Source organism: Drosophila rhopaloa, unplaced genomic scaffold (genome assembly GCF_018152115.1).
Source record: "Drosophila rhopaloa isolate 14029-0021.01 unplaced genomic scaffold, ASM1815211v1 contig_163, whole genome shotgun sequence".
NCBI lineage: Eukaryota > Metazoa > Arthropoda > Insecta > Diptera > Drosophilidae > Drosophila > Drosophila rhopaloa.
The window spans coordinates 10,126,616-10,141,602 of NW_025335043.1; the positions used below are offsets into that span (position 1 = coordinate 10,126,616).

At 39.6% G+C, this 14,987-nt stretch overlaps 3 protein-coding genes across 5 annotated transcripts; all 3 read right to left on the reverse strand.

Annotated features, from left to right (window-relative positions):
* Positions 1 to 796: 796 nt before the first annotated feature.
* On the reverse strand, positions 797 to 7,014 carry LOC108043322 (roquin-1). The gene is made up of 4 exons (XM_017121981.2): positions 6,894 to 7,014; positions 5,532 to 5,694; positions 3,265 to 5,463; positions 797 to 3,034 (listed from the first exon to the last, which is right to left on the reverse strand). Exons 2-4 carry the CDS (start codon positions 5,691 to 5,693, stop codon positions 2,888 to 2,890), a joined length of 2,508 nt encoding a protein of 835 aa, XP_016977470.2. The 5' UTR covers position 5,694; positions 6,894 to 7,014; the 3' UTR covers positions 797 to 2,887.
* A 495-nt stretch (positions 7,015 to 7,509) lies between these two features.
* Positions 7,510 to 10,138, reverse strand: LOC108043327 (1-acyl-sn-glycerol-3-phosphate acyltransferase delta). Of its 2 annotated transcripts, none has more exons than XM_017121992.2 (5): positions 10,037 to 10,138; positions 9,126 to 9,297; positions 8,233 to 8,768; positions 7,791 to 8,148; positions 7,510 to 7,731 (listed from the first exon to the last, which is right to left on the reverse strand). In XM_017121992.2, exons 2-5 carry the CDS (start codon positions 9,289 to 9,291, stop codon positions 7,652 to 7,654), a joined length of 1,140 nt encoding a protein of 379 aa, XP_016977481.1. In that variant the 5' UTR covers positions 9,292 to 9,297; positions 10,037 to 10,138; the 3' UTR covers positions 7,510 to 7,651. The 2 variants fall into 2 exon arrangements, with proteins under 2 accessions (XP_016977481.1, XP_016977480.1); XM_017121991.2 differs by lacking the exon at positions 10,037 to 10,138 and adding an exon at positions 9,870 to 9,994.
* A 455-nt stretch (positions 10,139 to 10,593) lies between these two features.
* Positions 10,594 to 14,491, reverse strand: LOC108043326 (1-acyl-sn-glycerol-3-phosphate acyltransferase gamma). 2 transcript variants are annotated; one of them, XM_017121990.2, is made up of 5 exons: positions 14,400 to 14,491; positions 12,768 to 12,954; positions 12,175 to 12,710; positions 11,081 to 11,438; positions 10,594 to 10,999 (listed from the first exon to the last, which is right to left on the reverse strand). In XM_017121990.2, exons 2-5 carry the CDS (start codon positions 12,946 to 12,948, stop codon positions 10,905 to 10,907), a joined length of 1,170 nt encoding a protein of 389 aa, XP_016977479.1. In that variant the 5' UTR covers positions 12,949 to 12,954; positions 14,400 to 14,491; the 3' UTR covers positions 10,594 to 10,904. The 2 variants fall into 2 exon arrangements, with proteins under 2 accessions (XP_016977479.1, XP_016977478.1); XM_017121989.2 differs by lacking the exon at positions 14,400 to 14,491 and adding an exon at positions 13,116 to 13,245.
* Positions 14,492 to 14,987: the final 496 nt, after the last annotated feature.

The following is a 14,987-nucleotide window of genomic DNA, read 5'->3' on the forward strand; positions in this document are numbered from 1 at the left end:
GATTTATACTTCCAATTTGGGTGGTGTGTGTATTTAGATACATTATTATACTCGTATATAGTTAGTTTTAATTAGCATTTAATATAAAGACATTTGTTCGTTCCCATTGAACTGGGATTAGTTTCGCATGTTAACTGTAAATTTCTCATCATCACAATTCAAGGATCTTCAACTTATAAATTACACCAAAAACAGCAACAATTCGTTTGCAGAGTCGGGACCTTTGACCTTACAGGGAGCATACTCTGTTGAGCTTCGACTTTGGAATGGGATGTACAATTAAAATTGAGAGTATTGTATTGTCCTCGCCATAACACATTTGATGCGCTGAAAGAGAGTCCCCTGGCTATCTACTTATTCTATTGCAGTGCAGTTCTATCAAGGATGTTTTTGGGTGGTTCGACAAGCGGTTTCCTGGCAGGTTTTAATAGACTTATTGGATCTGAGCTACTGCAAAATCGTCTGTACGTATCTATTCGACCTTGGTCGTTCAACATCATCACTAACCCTAAGTTGAGGAACAGAAGCGCCTATAATCGTACCATAGTTTACGTTTATCTCTTAATTTAAGCGGATTGTCTGTATCTAGTTGTGTTAACTATAGGATCTCGTATTGTATTCCATTCAATTTCCTATCTGGTGGTTGCTGTTGGTGTTCTTAGTTCCTTATACTTTGCTGGTGGTTATTTTTTAAGTTTCTCGGTTGCTTTCTTCGCTTTTCAACGCTTTGATATGTTTCGCACATTATCTTTCATCTCAAACTTAAAATAATGGTAGAAATAAAAACCGAAACAACTAAAAGTTTTGTGAAAATTTATTTGTAAATAAAATAAATAATTTTTTTTATATTTTTTTCCACTTTGATTAACAGAACTTGAAATTTGCTTAGGGTAGAAACATTGAGTGATAATACCAAAAATACATTTAATTAACATATGTATAAATATATATGCATTTAAATAAGTGTGTGTAAATAGAAAATGTCTGTGTGTACGTGTGAATTGCTCGGCACGATCTGTATAAAAAAGAGCCTCGGTCAGTTTTGAAGTTTTGGAGTTTTGAGGGTTTGGCGGGTTGCTGGACTGATTGTAAATTATAAAGTTACAAAACTCAACTCAACAAATACGTTATTATGAACTGAACCCATTGGGTTTAAGCTAAAAAAAAACTTCACCACAGCCAAAGGCCGGGCGGAGGACGCTTAATCTGGATCTGAATCTGAATCTAAATCGGGACTTAAGTACGCAGTTAGACGCCTCTCCACCCAGCCTTCTTCTATATTTTCACATTTCACAGGAGACAAATAGATTGAAGAAATCTCAATTACCTCCCCTGTTTCGCTTCTATACATTGAATGCTTTAGTTTCTGAGTAATAGGAAATTACATTTAAATGTATGTTTTTGTTTAAAATTGTTTCGATCAATTTTATCTAGCTCACAACTGAACACGTACTCCCCGGGGGCGGGGAATATATTTTTACATGGATTCTACTACACACACGGCATCGAAACTCATTAACAATAAATATATTTGTAAAGATATATATGTTATATTCTTCTATGATCAAGCGCAGTAATATATAAGGTTCCTGATTTCATCGCTTAACAAATACAAGTTACAAAATCTTTCATTTTTGCTTTAAATCAAAATGATGCACAAAGTCTTGAAAGCAAAACGCGGGCTCAACTGACATTAATATATAATATTAATAATAGAGCGCACAAATTGGTTAGTTTCTAGATATAAATATAAATTTATATTTGCATAGAGTAGGTATGTGTAAATGTTCTCAAAGCCCTGACTGACATTTAACTTTTCTTTTCGTCAATTTTTCTTTACTTTACTTTTCTCACAGTTTACAAAAAGGGAGAAGGGGACGTGATTTTAATTTATTTTCAATAAATTTAATAATATATAGTACAATAGTTAACAACATCGCACAATAGCGTTATTAAAATTTCTTTAAGAAATATAAACATTCATTTCACACACATAGAAATGATCGTTCGTGTCCCGTGGCTCAGTGTGTATGCGTGTTAGTGTATGTGTGTGATTGTGTTTTGAGAGCGAAAGGATTTTCAGGTCCTTTCGGCCCTGCTGATTTTTGTATATATAAAAATAGCGTTTTGAAATAGTTTATAATTAAAAAAAATATATATGTTTATATCTATGTATACAGCGTTACACAATCAATCAAAATTTGATCACAAATAATGAGGGGGATGATACACACGATTTTGGTTAGAAATTTGAGTTTTACTTAGATCTCGAAGTCTTGTGATCATGATTCAGTTAATTAGTCCACAGCTTCTATTTCTTCTGAGAAAATTGCTTTAAAATCTTTGCTGCCATACAAATCTGGATGTTGCCTGATCTCAACAAGCGTTTGCATATCTCATCCTCATCCCTCTGATCACCATTTTTAAGGGTTTCTACGGATTGTATTTATAGCAGATCTACGAGTCTGAGCTCAATTCTAAGCTAGACACAAAGTTTTACGATCTAAGTTGAATTTGTTTTTCTTTGCTTTTAGTTTTTTTTTTTCAATTGCTAGACACAATCCCCAAATTTGAAACATAACACGAACATGGTTAAACACATTTCCACAAAATTTGAACAATGAACTAAGTAGACAATTATTTAATAGATTCTAATAGACGGTACCCAACCCAATTGATGTTTTGTTTTGGCTCCGATCCAATAACGGATCAGTCGGATCAGTTTTAACTACAATTACATTTGAAATTCTACCAAAGTTTGAACTGTGCGGTACAAACCTCTAACGATGTGTAAAATGATTGCATTATACATATTATCTTCCCTCCCATTCGATCTATATAAACACCTATATAGAAATATCCTGTGGCTGAGTGAGCCGGTTGGCAGCTAGTCCACCTTGATCCCACTGTCATCGGGATCAACGATGTCCACCAGGTTCTTCTCCAACTGCAGCATCATCCCACTGTCGATGCCGCCCTCGAAACTATCCTCTGACATCAGCTGTGGCTTTCTGCCCCACATTGGCTGCTGCTGCTGTTTTTTGGGAAGATAAAAAATACAAAAGATTAAAAAACTGATAGTCAGCTAAATCCTAAAATGCTAAGTACTTCCAGTGTTCAATGACAGCTCAAAAAGAAGTCGTTTATCTATAGGAATTTAGGGTGTGCTTGTGACCAGGCCCGTAAACCATAAAACGAATAGATTACAGAAATATAAATAAATATTCACACCCCGATTATTGGACCATAATAAACCACACCTACCTTATTGGTATTGAAGTTATCGTTCCTGTCGCTCTTGTAGCCCCCATATCCCAGATCACTGTCGTTCTCCAGCAGCCAGTTGTTCCAGTTGCTGCCTGTGCTGCTCTTGGGACAAATTGGACCGTAGCGACTTAGCATGGAGGAGCCGGTGGGCACATCAAATGTGGATGCATCGTCATCCAATATGGAATCCGATCGCACAAAGTTCGCCGACTCTTTGCCCGAATTATTCCAGAACAGCAGCGACGAGCTATGATTATTGTTATTGTTGTTGGAGCTGCTATTGTTGTTGTTGTTATTGTGATTGTTGTTGGATCGCCGGAACAGAGGCAGTGCATCCACATCGGTCTCTGGAACTCTATCCAGATCTATGTTAACACTATTCGGCGGTTTCTTTTCATAAAATGAGGTATCAGCTGTTGCGGCTAAAATCGACAACGGTCGGCTGGGATTCGGCTTGCTGGACGGTGGCTGCTGCTGTGGGGGATGCTGTGGAGGATGCTGCTGCTGCTGAGCCATGTAGGCATGCTCCCATGGATTGCCCAAATGGAAGACATCCCCGCCGCCGCCGGGCACCATAAAGCCCTTGTGCACGTTGCTGTTCACACTGAAGTTCGGTGGGTTGGCATTGCGTTGTGGCGGAGCTCCCGGATTGTTTTGGTACTCTCTGGGCGTAGGATTCCGCGCCTGACCAACGCCGTAGCCGGTGAAGCGAGGATCATAGCGACCGGGCACCATAAGTCGGGCAATGGGACTGTGATGCGAGGGATGGAGCAGCGGTTGTGGCGGCTGCTGCGGTGGCAGTCCTCCTGGCGATAGACCCAAACTGGGCTCCAGATAACTCCTGGGAGAACCCATATAGTGCATGGGTGACATTGGTAGGATTGGCGGCCCACCCAAGACTGGTCCATCTTGCTCTCCTAGTGGCTTTTTGATGGCTCCACCGACCATGGATGGTGGTCCCTGCAGGGTTAGTGGTGTCTTCAAATGCTTACCACGGTTTCGGGCCCGATAGCGCTCTACTTCCTCCTGGGAGTGGGCAAAGGTACAGCTAGCACCTCTGGGACACACCCTTCGCACATTCAAGTCCCTGCACAGGCTGATCTTGTACTTGGGATTGCTATTCGCTGTGCCACCACTGCCACCGCCACTGATGCCGTCCTGCGCCTTGCGCACGCCATGGTGCTGAAGAAAGTTCACCAGTCCCACAACCGAGTGGCGGACTGCATCCAGGGCCTCAGCCAAATCCGGCCAGGGAGCCACCTCCGCACAGGGATCGATGTTAGCCAGGTACTTGAGGTGGTGATGCAGACTGGCCAGCTTCGCAGGATCACTAGTCCGCTGCAGGGCGATGACTAGTTCCTGAACTGATTGGGCAAAGGAACTGGGAGTCTGTAGCTTGTCGATGATGCTCTGCATGTGGCTCTTATGCATCACGTCGCCGTACAGCAGGGAAGACCATTGTTCCGGGGCAATCCGCAGACCCGCCTCGGTAGCTATCTGGACGATCTGGGCATCGTGTTCGCGGCGCAGGGCGTCGTAGGTGCGGAATTCCTCCTTAAGCTGCATCAGCGATGAGTCTGCCTCCCGTTTGGACACCTTGAAGCAGCTGGCTCGATAGAGTAGCTGCACTACATGTCCTATACTCGTCTTGGAGGCCTGCGGAAACTGTGGTTCCAATCGCTGCACCACGAACATGACCAGCACTTTGCGGGACAAGGCCGATCCCTCCTCCAGCGCCAGGAGCACCAGTTTAAGCACCTCCTCCTGCATGGCCGGTCCAAGGAACTGACATCCTCTCGTCCGCACCGCCGCCCACAGATTTGAGCTTAGCTGCTGGGGATTCTGGTGCTGCAGAATCAGCTCGGTGACTGTGCGTTCGCCCAGTGATCTGGCTGCCCGAAGGGCCCTAACCCGTCCCTCCTCCTCCATCAGCTGGCAGTTGACCAGGGTAACCAGTTTCCGTTGCATGGGTCGAGTTAGGAGATTGCCGTTTCCGTTCAGGTTGAGGAAGGACTTCAAGTGCAAGGCCAGCTCCTCGATGCATCGCTGACCCAGCTGGTAGCACTTGAGGTTCTCCGACTCAAGTTTCTGCACACTGGGCGGTGGTGGTCCCAGCTCCAGGAGCTCCGAGTCCTTGACCAACTGGAGCAAAGCATGGTTAATGGGCAGATTGTCGATCTCACTGACAATCACGGTCTGTGAAACAGGTGGAAGAAATAGAATGTAGGATTGGAGATTTTGAATAAGGGTAAAGCCGAACTCACCTGATCAAAGGGACACTGCCGGTTGTAGAGGGTCGTCAGGCATAGCTTGCAGATGGTGTGCCCGCAGCCCAGACTGACCGGGCATCGCTGGCTAGCCGCGAATTCATTGCAGCAGATGGGACAGTTCAGAAAATCTGTCCATGAGGGAGCCTGAATCGGCATGCTGTGAATATAACAACCATAAAACATTAATTAAAATGATTAAGCCAAAGGAAAAGGAACATCAACTGCCGGTAACGAAGTTAAGTAGTCACCTTAGAGATATAAAATTATTATGAACTAAACAGTAATCCTTAAAAAAATGGTTGTTTACAAGATTAAGATTATCACTTTGTAAACCTTTTATTTTTTACAAAAAATATTTGCAAGTATTCAAGCTTTTTAAATTAATAAAATTAAGATAAAATCATTTTAAATTCTAATGAGTTAAGTAATAAATACAGGTTTTTTTTATAATGACAATAAATTCATACTATCTAATGTATCTTATAGGTGGATAGATTTAGGCAACTAGTACCTAAAGGATGTAAGATGGTAGATCAAAAAAAATCGTTTCTAAGTGATATTGAGATCCAAATGGCCTTATATGGATAACTTAAACTTCAAATAAAAAGCCTTATTTTTTTTAGAAAGAATAAATGAAGAATAATCATAAATGTGACAACGGTAGGTACAAGGCCTAAAAATGTATGGTATTGCAGAAGTGATGTAAAATTACAAGTGACGTGAGTCAAGATGGAGTTATATTCCGTTTACACCGATCCAAAAGTAGCACAATAAAAAAAGTTTCGATTTCGTTTTTTTCTTCTTCTTGCAATAACCCCAACGTCAGCTGTCGCTCACACACACAGGCACACCTTTACACACACACACTTTGGTCTTCGTGTGCGGGGGCATTTGTACACGCATGCAAGTATATCATATGTATAGAACGCATATATATATGCCCAAGTTGCACTTCCTGGAGAACTTTTTCCGTAGTTTAAGGATTCAGTGGATCGTTTAAGATCCTTTCGAGCCCCTTGGAGACCCCATCACACACACAAGCAAACCTTTTTAATTGGGAAACACAAACGTAACTCGCTTTCAACGTCATCAGCCATCCGCTTTCTTTTAAATCGCGAACAAAGGGGAATTTTGACTAGAATTCTACGCGATTTATAGTTCTTTAACCTCACAAGTAGGTTTCCAATCCTTTGGGCATATCCTTGAATGCCAAGTATCCCCCAGGAAAAACACTGAACTCCACAAAACTCTCTCCCAAAGTTTTTTTCGTTACGTTTCACTTTTTCACTCTGCTCGCAAAATTCGATGGAGAGTCGCTTAAAAGCTGATATCGGCACTGGCGATGCACTGACTCACCTTCAAAATGCACATATTATTGCATTAAAGGTACGAAAATATGTTTTTTAATTTTCATTGGATTTTTTTGTAAAAAATTGGGAAGTTGCAATCAGTATGACCGCAGATGACGAGCGGCGGAATACTGAATTCGGCTGGCTGAAAATGGCCGATGTAGTTTTGAACTGCTTGCGTAAAGGGTCTTACTAGATGCTCTCAGCTGATTGTGAAAAACCGTTATCGTAGTCCCGTTGACTATCAATATTTAAAAAAAAGTTTTTTAAAGAATTTTTTATATTTCTTGAATATACACTAATTTAGTATATTAAACCAGTAAAAATTAATTTAAAAATGAAAGCCCTTTTATAAACTTAATAAATTTCTTAAATTATAGTACTTTATCTATTAGTAGCATAGAGATATAGTTAATGAATAAATTTTTATTGAATTAATTTAATGCCCCTGTCTTAGTTTATATAAGGGATTTAATCTCTTATGCTTTTAGCTTGATTTACGCTGTAGTCGCAAATATTTCGATTTAAGCTTGTGATGCAATCAATCGTATCAAGGTTAGATCGCATATTTACAGCTCATTAACTAATCATGCCTTTAAACAGTAAACACAAGGTAAAACCAATTCATTTAAACACTTTTATTTTTGTCTTTGTACATTTGACTTTATGTACATTATTTCTAAGGTTTTGCAGTCGAGTACTAATTAGATGTAATCCATCTCATTATAAAATGTCGCCGAGTTTACAAAACTCTGGGAGAAAAGTCTATTTCTTAGCAGCAGCCCCATAAGCGGAGGCCTTGCTAATCTTCGAGGCATTAACAGCGTATTCCATGAGGGCATAAACTGAAAATAAATTATGAAATATATAACAAAAATTCAAAAATATGCATTTTTTAACTTACATCCTCCCAAGACGGATAAAACAGTGATAAAGCCAATCCAGTTGCCCGCAACAAGGGAGCTGACCAAATAGTTCAAAATGCAGAGGACAGAAAAAGAGGCCCAGCCCAAAAAGTTAAGCAAGGTGCATAGGCGCGGCTTGAAGATCTTCTCAGGAACCTCCTTTATTCCAGAAGTTTTGAAGAAGCTACCGGTTTCATGGAAGCTGTCGATGATCTTGTCCTTCTCTACATAAAAGTCCTGCATCCAGGCGGCGGCTTCCTTCTCACCATCCGGCACCTTATCCAGTGGCACTCGACGAATGTACATGTACGGCTCTACGGGCTCGCCATTTAACTGGGATAGCATGGTGGGTCTTGGCTAGAAAATAAAAAAATGTTAATTATTAAGTTCATATTTTATCTTGAAAGTTTAAGAAAGTTAAGTTTTAAATGGCACCCTTACCTCAGCATTTCGCTTAAAAGCCAGATTAATGTCATAGATGGCAGGGCAGATGCCTCGCATGGTGGGCAGACTGGTGGTGAATCCCTTTGTGCGCGGAACCAAGTGATGCTTAAGCAAGGGGAGACCTCGTTCCTGGGCGAATTTCACGGACAACTCGTGCTTGGCAGCAGTAAAGCGGGTGCCCTCAGCATTGAGCAGTAGCCACACCGGATCCGGATAGGAAAAGACCTCCTTTAGCTGCGTCTTGATCACCACCTTGTCCTTCTCGAAGTTGCGGTCCAGGAAGATGAACTCGGCCATCCACCATACCCATCCCAAGACTGGAACGTAGCGGAGCATCTTCTTGGCATAGGCCTTGGTTCCTCCCAGAATTCCCAGCTTGTCGGTAATCATCCAAGCGGTCAGCCAGTCAATCTCGTACGTGTGATTCATGAGTAGCAGTCCGTGTTCCTTGCCAAAGAATTTTTCTTCGTCCTCTGGATCGATATAGACCCTAAGTTTGCTGCCTGCATACCACTCAGCCACACAGACCAAGACTGAAATAGGGAAAATGTTTTTAAAAACGTTCATAAAATATATATAGAGCTAAAACTTTGACTTTCGAAAGAATGGTTTTGAAATTGTGTTTTAAAATTCGATGGTTTTAGAACAATATTGAAATTAACTTACATATAATAAGAAACGTTTTTTTCAAAAAAAACTTTCGATATAGTCAAAATCAAATCAAAATTTTCAATTCAATTTAAACTACAGCAATAAAATATCAGAATTATATTTATTCTATAAGGCGTACGACGTAACAGTTTTTCCTTATCAGGACAAAAATTTGCTACATACAATTATTTTTTTTAACGGTAAGATAATGATGAACATAGCTTTTTCGCGATACTTACTGCAGTAGAAAGAGTAGTGTAGGTAGTAAGCAAGACTCCGGGAAAGGCGCTTGTCAAAGGGTCTTACAAGTATGATCAGCAAAAGCTGGCCAATGTTGATGATAAAGCCGGCTGTGAAGAATGTCACGGCGATCAACAGGCGCCCCAATCCTCTAAGGTGCGACATCCTAAGCTAAAAATAGGCACATTTAAATAAAATCAATCAATTAAGGTCAGCTTTACGTAATACACTTAGAAATTTCTGTTTGCAATGCAGTTAATAAATATGTCCAGCGCGATATCGACTTAATTATGGCACCACTAAAACTTTGCTCCCAATGTGTCATGACAAAATTAAACTGCTTAAATTATAGTACCGTAAACGCATACATAGAAAACACACTGATCAGTACAGTAAGAACTCTATTATGTGAGCACTTAACTCCTTATCTTTGAATTTTAGTTTTTCATTGATAGAATTATATATTTGTTAAACGTATGTATAATATGTCAAATTCACCATGAGTAGCCCCATGAATAGCCCCAATTTTCACAATGATTTTCAAATTATTTTGTTACAAAATTCGTGTCGAAACTCAAAGTGATATAAGAAAAATTGTTTAGATTTAAGGTCTATTAATAACATATTTGGATGAATAGGTTTTCATTAATGATCCTCCGGTTATAGAATCCTTAACATTTTCTTTGAGTTCAGTTTTTCGAAATTATACTGTTTCATTTTTGCACTAACACACACACACTTACCTATCTTTGCTCAATCTTAACAAACTAGAGACCAGGAAGTTGGTACTTGTTCTACCAACCAGCAGAATTGGACTGAATGAAATTGACTGTTCTAGGCGTCCGGGCCCCTAGAGATATAATAGGCCGATAATACACACGAGAACCCTATAACTAACACTATTAATCACCTGTTATCAGTCAATAGGAAACCCGGCGGACTTCTTATCTCCGAATAAATGTGGTTGTACTATATAGCTAAGGGCAAGCAGTTGAACTAACGGAACGTGCGCTGCTTCTGATCGTTAAATCTGATAAACAACCGAAAGTGTTCAACATGCTAATATATACAAATTTATTTGTATACGATATGGAAGTAAATGTTATCGTTAAATAGAGGGCAGTTAATTTTCCTCTACGCTTGCATCTGGTTGATTATATTTATTAAAGCTTAAACAAAGGACTTTTGTACATTTTAGTGCTAGGGTGATCAAGATAAATGATAACAATACAATTGCGATAAACGTAATATTTATATTTTTGAAAAATTATATTGTAATTATTTTAAATTTTTAATTTATTCTTTAACTTAATTTCCACGTTTTTCTAATAAACGTTTAAACTTTAGAAATACCATTGGTATTTTGAGTTAGGGTCACTCTTTTGGTGCACTGCTTGAACGCCCACACTCATCAGCTGTGACCCCCTTATCAGCGCACTGCTTGCCTTATCAGAAACAAACAACTTCTCACGTTCGGTTTAATTTAATTATTGCAATGCTCGCCAAAATACAATTGATCAAACAACTAAATTTCCACTTAAGTGTACAACTACCAACTACGTACGCAAATTGATGGCTCCAGTGCGCGGGAGTTACTTCGTAACCATAAACTTAGACAAAAAACATGCACATCTGTTCAAAAAACACTTTAAATCGTCCGGTAAGGAATCGCGAATTGATCCATTTAGCAGAGAGATTTTGCGAGAGGACTGCCTTGACAAAGTCACTTGTAGATAATTGAGTTCGACGACAATCGAAACTAAATGCGAAATCGAAAGTTATTTTGTGCTCGACTTGGATGCACCACCAGCTCCATAACTGGATCCCCTGCTAATCTGCGTCTTCCTGATGGCCTGACCCATAAGCCAGTAAACTGAAATTGAAATAAAGCCAGAAAATTAATTAGAAAATGATTGGAAAGTGGTAATCCCCGTAACGCCCAATCTGAACTTACAGAGTCCCAGCACGGAAAGAGCAGTGATGAAGGCCGTCCAGTTGGCCGCCAGCAGGGAAGTAACCAGATAGTAGAAAATGCAGAAAAGCGAGAACGTCGCCCAGCAGGCAAAGTTGACCAGCGAACACAGCCTGGGTTTGTTCACGTATGCCGGCACCTCCTTAATGCCAGACGTCTTGAAGAAGCTGCCCGTCTCCAGGAAGCTGTCAATGATCTTGTCCTTTTCCACAAACAGGTTCTGCAGCCAGGCGGCGGCCTCCTTCTCGTCTTCGGGTACCTGTTCCAGGGGGATACGTCTCATAAGAAGATGAGGCTCGACCGGCTTTCCATGCAGAAGGCTCAGCATGGTGGCAGGAACCTAAAAAAAGAACATAATATTGTGTTTTTAACCTTGAAATAACACTATATAAGATAAAGGGCACCGCTATTAGTAACGTTATATGCCAGTTTTACGATTGCACGAACCGACGATAACTTTATAATCTCCTTTAACTGAATTCACAAGTATTATTTATAGGCATTATAAATAGCAATTTACTGAGTCTCATGCACTTATCATTAGAGTAAAAAGTTATTCAGATTTGTTGCTAAGTACAAATTATTCTCTTAATTAACATAATAGACATGCATTTAATTTCGTTTCAGAAATTAAGAACTAAACTCAATTATGTAAATTATTGTGTAGCTTTGTGTTAAAATAAGCATTTATATAACAGCTTCCAAATAAATATATATATTACCTAACTTTCACTTGAAATGTTATCTTACCAAAACTGATCGGTATCATTTAAAGAACCATTCTTGAGAAAACATGACAGGATTATTTAAAGTGGTAGCAACAAGATATTCAGATTAAAAAAAGATTAGATAAGCGAGAAGCTATCAACTGCGTTATCAAATTGGGTGATAAACCTAATCGAAAATATATAAGTGGCCAATGCAAAATTCTGCATTAATAAAACAATATTACAGTATTAGTATATAAGTAATTATATAACTCTGAATTACTTAATGTAATCTTTAAGTCAATCAACTAAACTATATAGTTTTAAGTTTAGAAAACTTGATATTAGAAAGCTCGTAATATTATTTACCTTATCTGTTGGCCTGTACGCTAGGTTAATGTCGTAGATGACGGGACAAAGACCCCGGATGGGTGCCAAACTGGCGGTGAATCCCTTAGTGCGTGGGATCAGATGATGCTTCAGCACCGTCATGCCCCTTTCCTGAGCGAACTTCACGGATGCCTCGTGCTTGGCGGGAGTGAAACGGGTGCCCTCCGCGTTGAGCAAAAGCCAGGTGGGATCGGGATAGGAGTAGACCACCTTGAGCTGCTCAGTGATGATGGTCTTGTCCTGGTCAAAGTTGCGGTTAAGGAAGACGAACTCGGCGAGCCACCAGCCCCATCCAATGATGGGCACATAACGGATAGGCTTCTTAGCATAGGCCTTACAGTTTCCAAGGACTCCCAGTTTATCGCAGATCATCCAGCCGTTGAGCCAGTCGATCTCGTATTTGTGGTTCATGAGTAGAAGGACATGCTCCTTGCCAGCATAATTTTCAAAGTCATCCTTGTCCATGTAGACGGTCATCTTGCTGCCGGCATACCAATCGGCAACGAATATAATTTCTAAAGGAAGAGCTTAGTTAAATACATTTTTCGGCAATCTGTTTCGGATATACTCACGGGAATACATCGAATAGCAGGCATAGTACATCAACTTGCGGAAGAATCGCTTGTTTATGGGTTTGATAAACACGTGCAGCAGCAGCTGGATAAAATTGATGCACAGCCCACTGGTGAAGAAGGTGAGCGCGATGCACAGGTGGATCAGTCTCAATTGTTTCAGCTTCTCCAGCGACACCATTTTGATCTAAAATTAGCAATGGGTAACCAATAAAATTGCAACCTTTACGTAATCAACATTTTAATTGCATGTTGTTCCCCTAGTAGCGCTGTGCTCGTAAACCCCACTTTATAGACCCTCGGATGAAACACCATGTTTATGACCATTAAACAAAGTAACGCACTTACTCGAGTTGAGTTAGCTTGGGCCAAAAGCACGCGGCTAAGTTAAAAGAAAGCGTGAAAAGCGGGAAGGCAACCACCTGCACCACCAGCTGTCGACGGACTGGGGCAACCACCGAACCGCAGAGATATTCCCCAGATATTGGGACTACTATAACTTTTGCTAAAACGGCAGCCGTAGGAGGAATCTAATCAGCCTTCGCCGGGCAATCGATGACTTCTCCCTTGGAAATAGCTATAGCCGCTGTGGACAAAGTCCGGCTGTTCGACGGGTAGTCATTATAGAGCACATCGCAGATACTTCACGGTGGAAGCTCGCGAAAGTAAATAATCTTGAAAGTATGTGCACTTTGGGTATTTTAAATAGGGAACAAAAGTGTTTAATTAGTATGGGGAGGGAACGAAGTTATTTTAGTGCTACTTTTAGTAAACGGAGGTCTTTCAAAAACCTCTTAATATTTTACAACCATTTTTATGGTGTGTGAAAATAACCGTTAAACTTTTGATCTTTAAAACCCAAACACTACAATTTTAAAACATTTTTGAGATAAAATTTATTGAGTATTCTTTGTTTTAGGAACTGAATTAATCTGTTAAGGGTAATGGAACATTATAACCTTTTAATTATGAATTTGGAATGAATATATTTGGAAAATCTTCATTATGGATTGAGTCATAATATTAGAAACGAATGGCTTAAAAGGACACAAATTATTAAACGTCATATTAAGAGATACTTTTTCAAAGTCCCATAGTAACCGCAAGTACAAAAAAACCCTATACATATAAACCCAAAATCAGCTGAATCAAGTTGATTGTATTATTGTTGCACTCAATTGGTGAACCCAGCGTTGATTGATGAACCCCTTGCATAAAATTAGTTTACTTTTTCGATCGTTCACTTTATATATAGAGTTCTTGCTCAGACACAAATATAAGTATATATAAATATATATGTATATATGTATATACTCAGGTGACCCACGTGTGCGAGTGTGTGTGGCGTGACGTGGATAGCTTTACGATTATCACTCGCTTTAGCGATTCACGATCCGCGATCTCATCGCCACCCACTATTATCAAAAACAAAGTCCGCCCGCAGGGCTATCACTCTCTTATCGGTTATTCCCTGGTACACACATATGTACGTAATGCATGTACATGTACAGAGCAGCCACCCATCCGCTGGGCCTTGTTCTTGCTCACAATTATCGCTGGGCAGAAACAAGTTGCAAAACACTGGACACTACTATATACTATTAGCTTGGCGCCGTCGTGCCCGCCATTTACCTTTTTGGCAATGTTTTTGTGCGAATTGATTTGTTTTCTTTTGTAAGCCAAACGGTATGACCGTTTGTGTGCAATCACGTTTGCACCGGTGAAGAAGAGGAAACGTGGTATTTCCTGGTGTTGGTATTTTTCAGCAGTATTACCAAGTTACGATGCTTAGAATTATGATTAAAAAATATATTAAGTTTTTTTTAATTTCATAAAATTTTTTTTTTTACTTTTGAACAAGTAAGTCTATGCACTTTATTAAATTCTTGCCTGTTGTTCTATGAAAATGTAAACAATTAGGTTAATTAAAATTAATTAAATTAAAAAAATTCAACAGCCTTAAATTGTTAAAAACCATACATTTATTAGTTTAATGCCCTGATTGCAATGCAATATATCACCACACTTAAAATGAAACCCATTACGATAAGTAGTTTGCATTATAAAGCGAGATGACAAACCATTGAATATGTAATGTAGGGGTTTGGCTAGCCAATACCGAAATTCAAGTACAAGCCAACTTTTTAAATTTAATGTCTTTAAATTGTTGATTTTAAAATAAAAAACATTATAGTATTGGTTATATCAAGTGTACGAGTA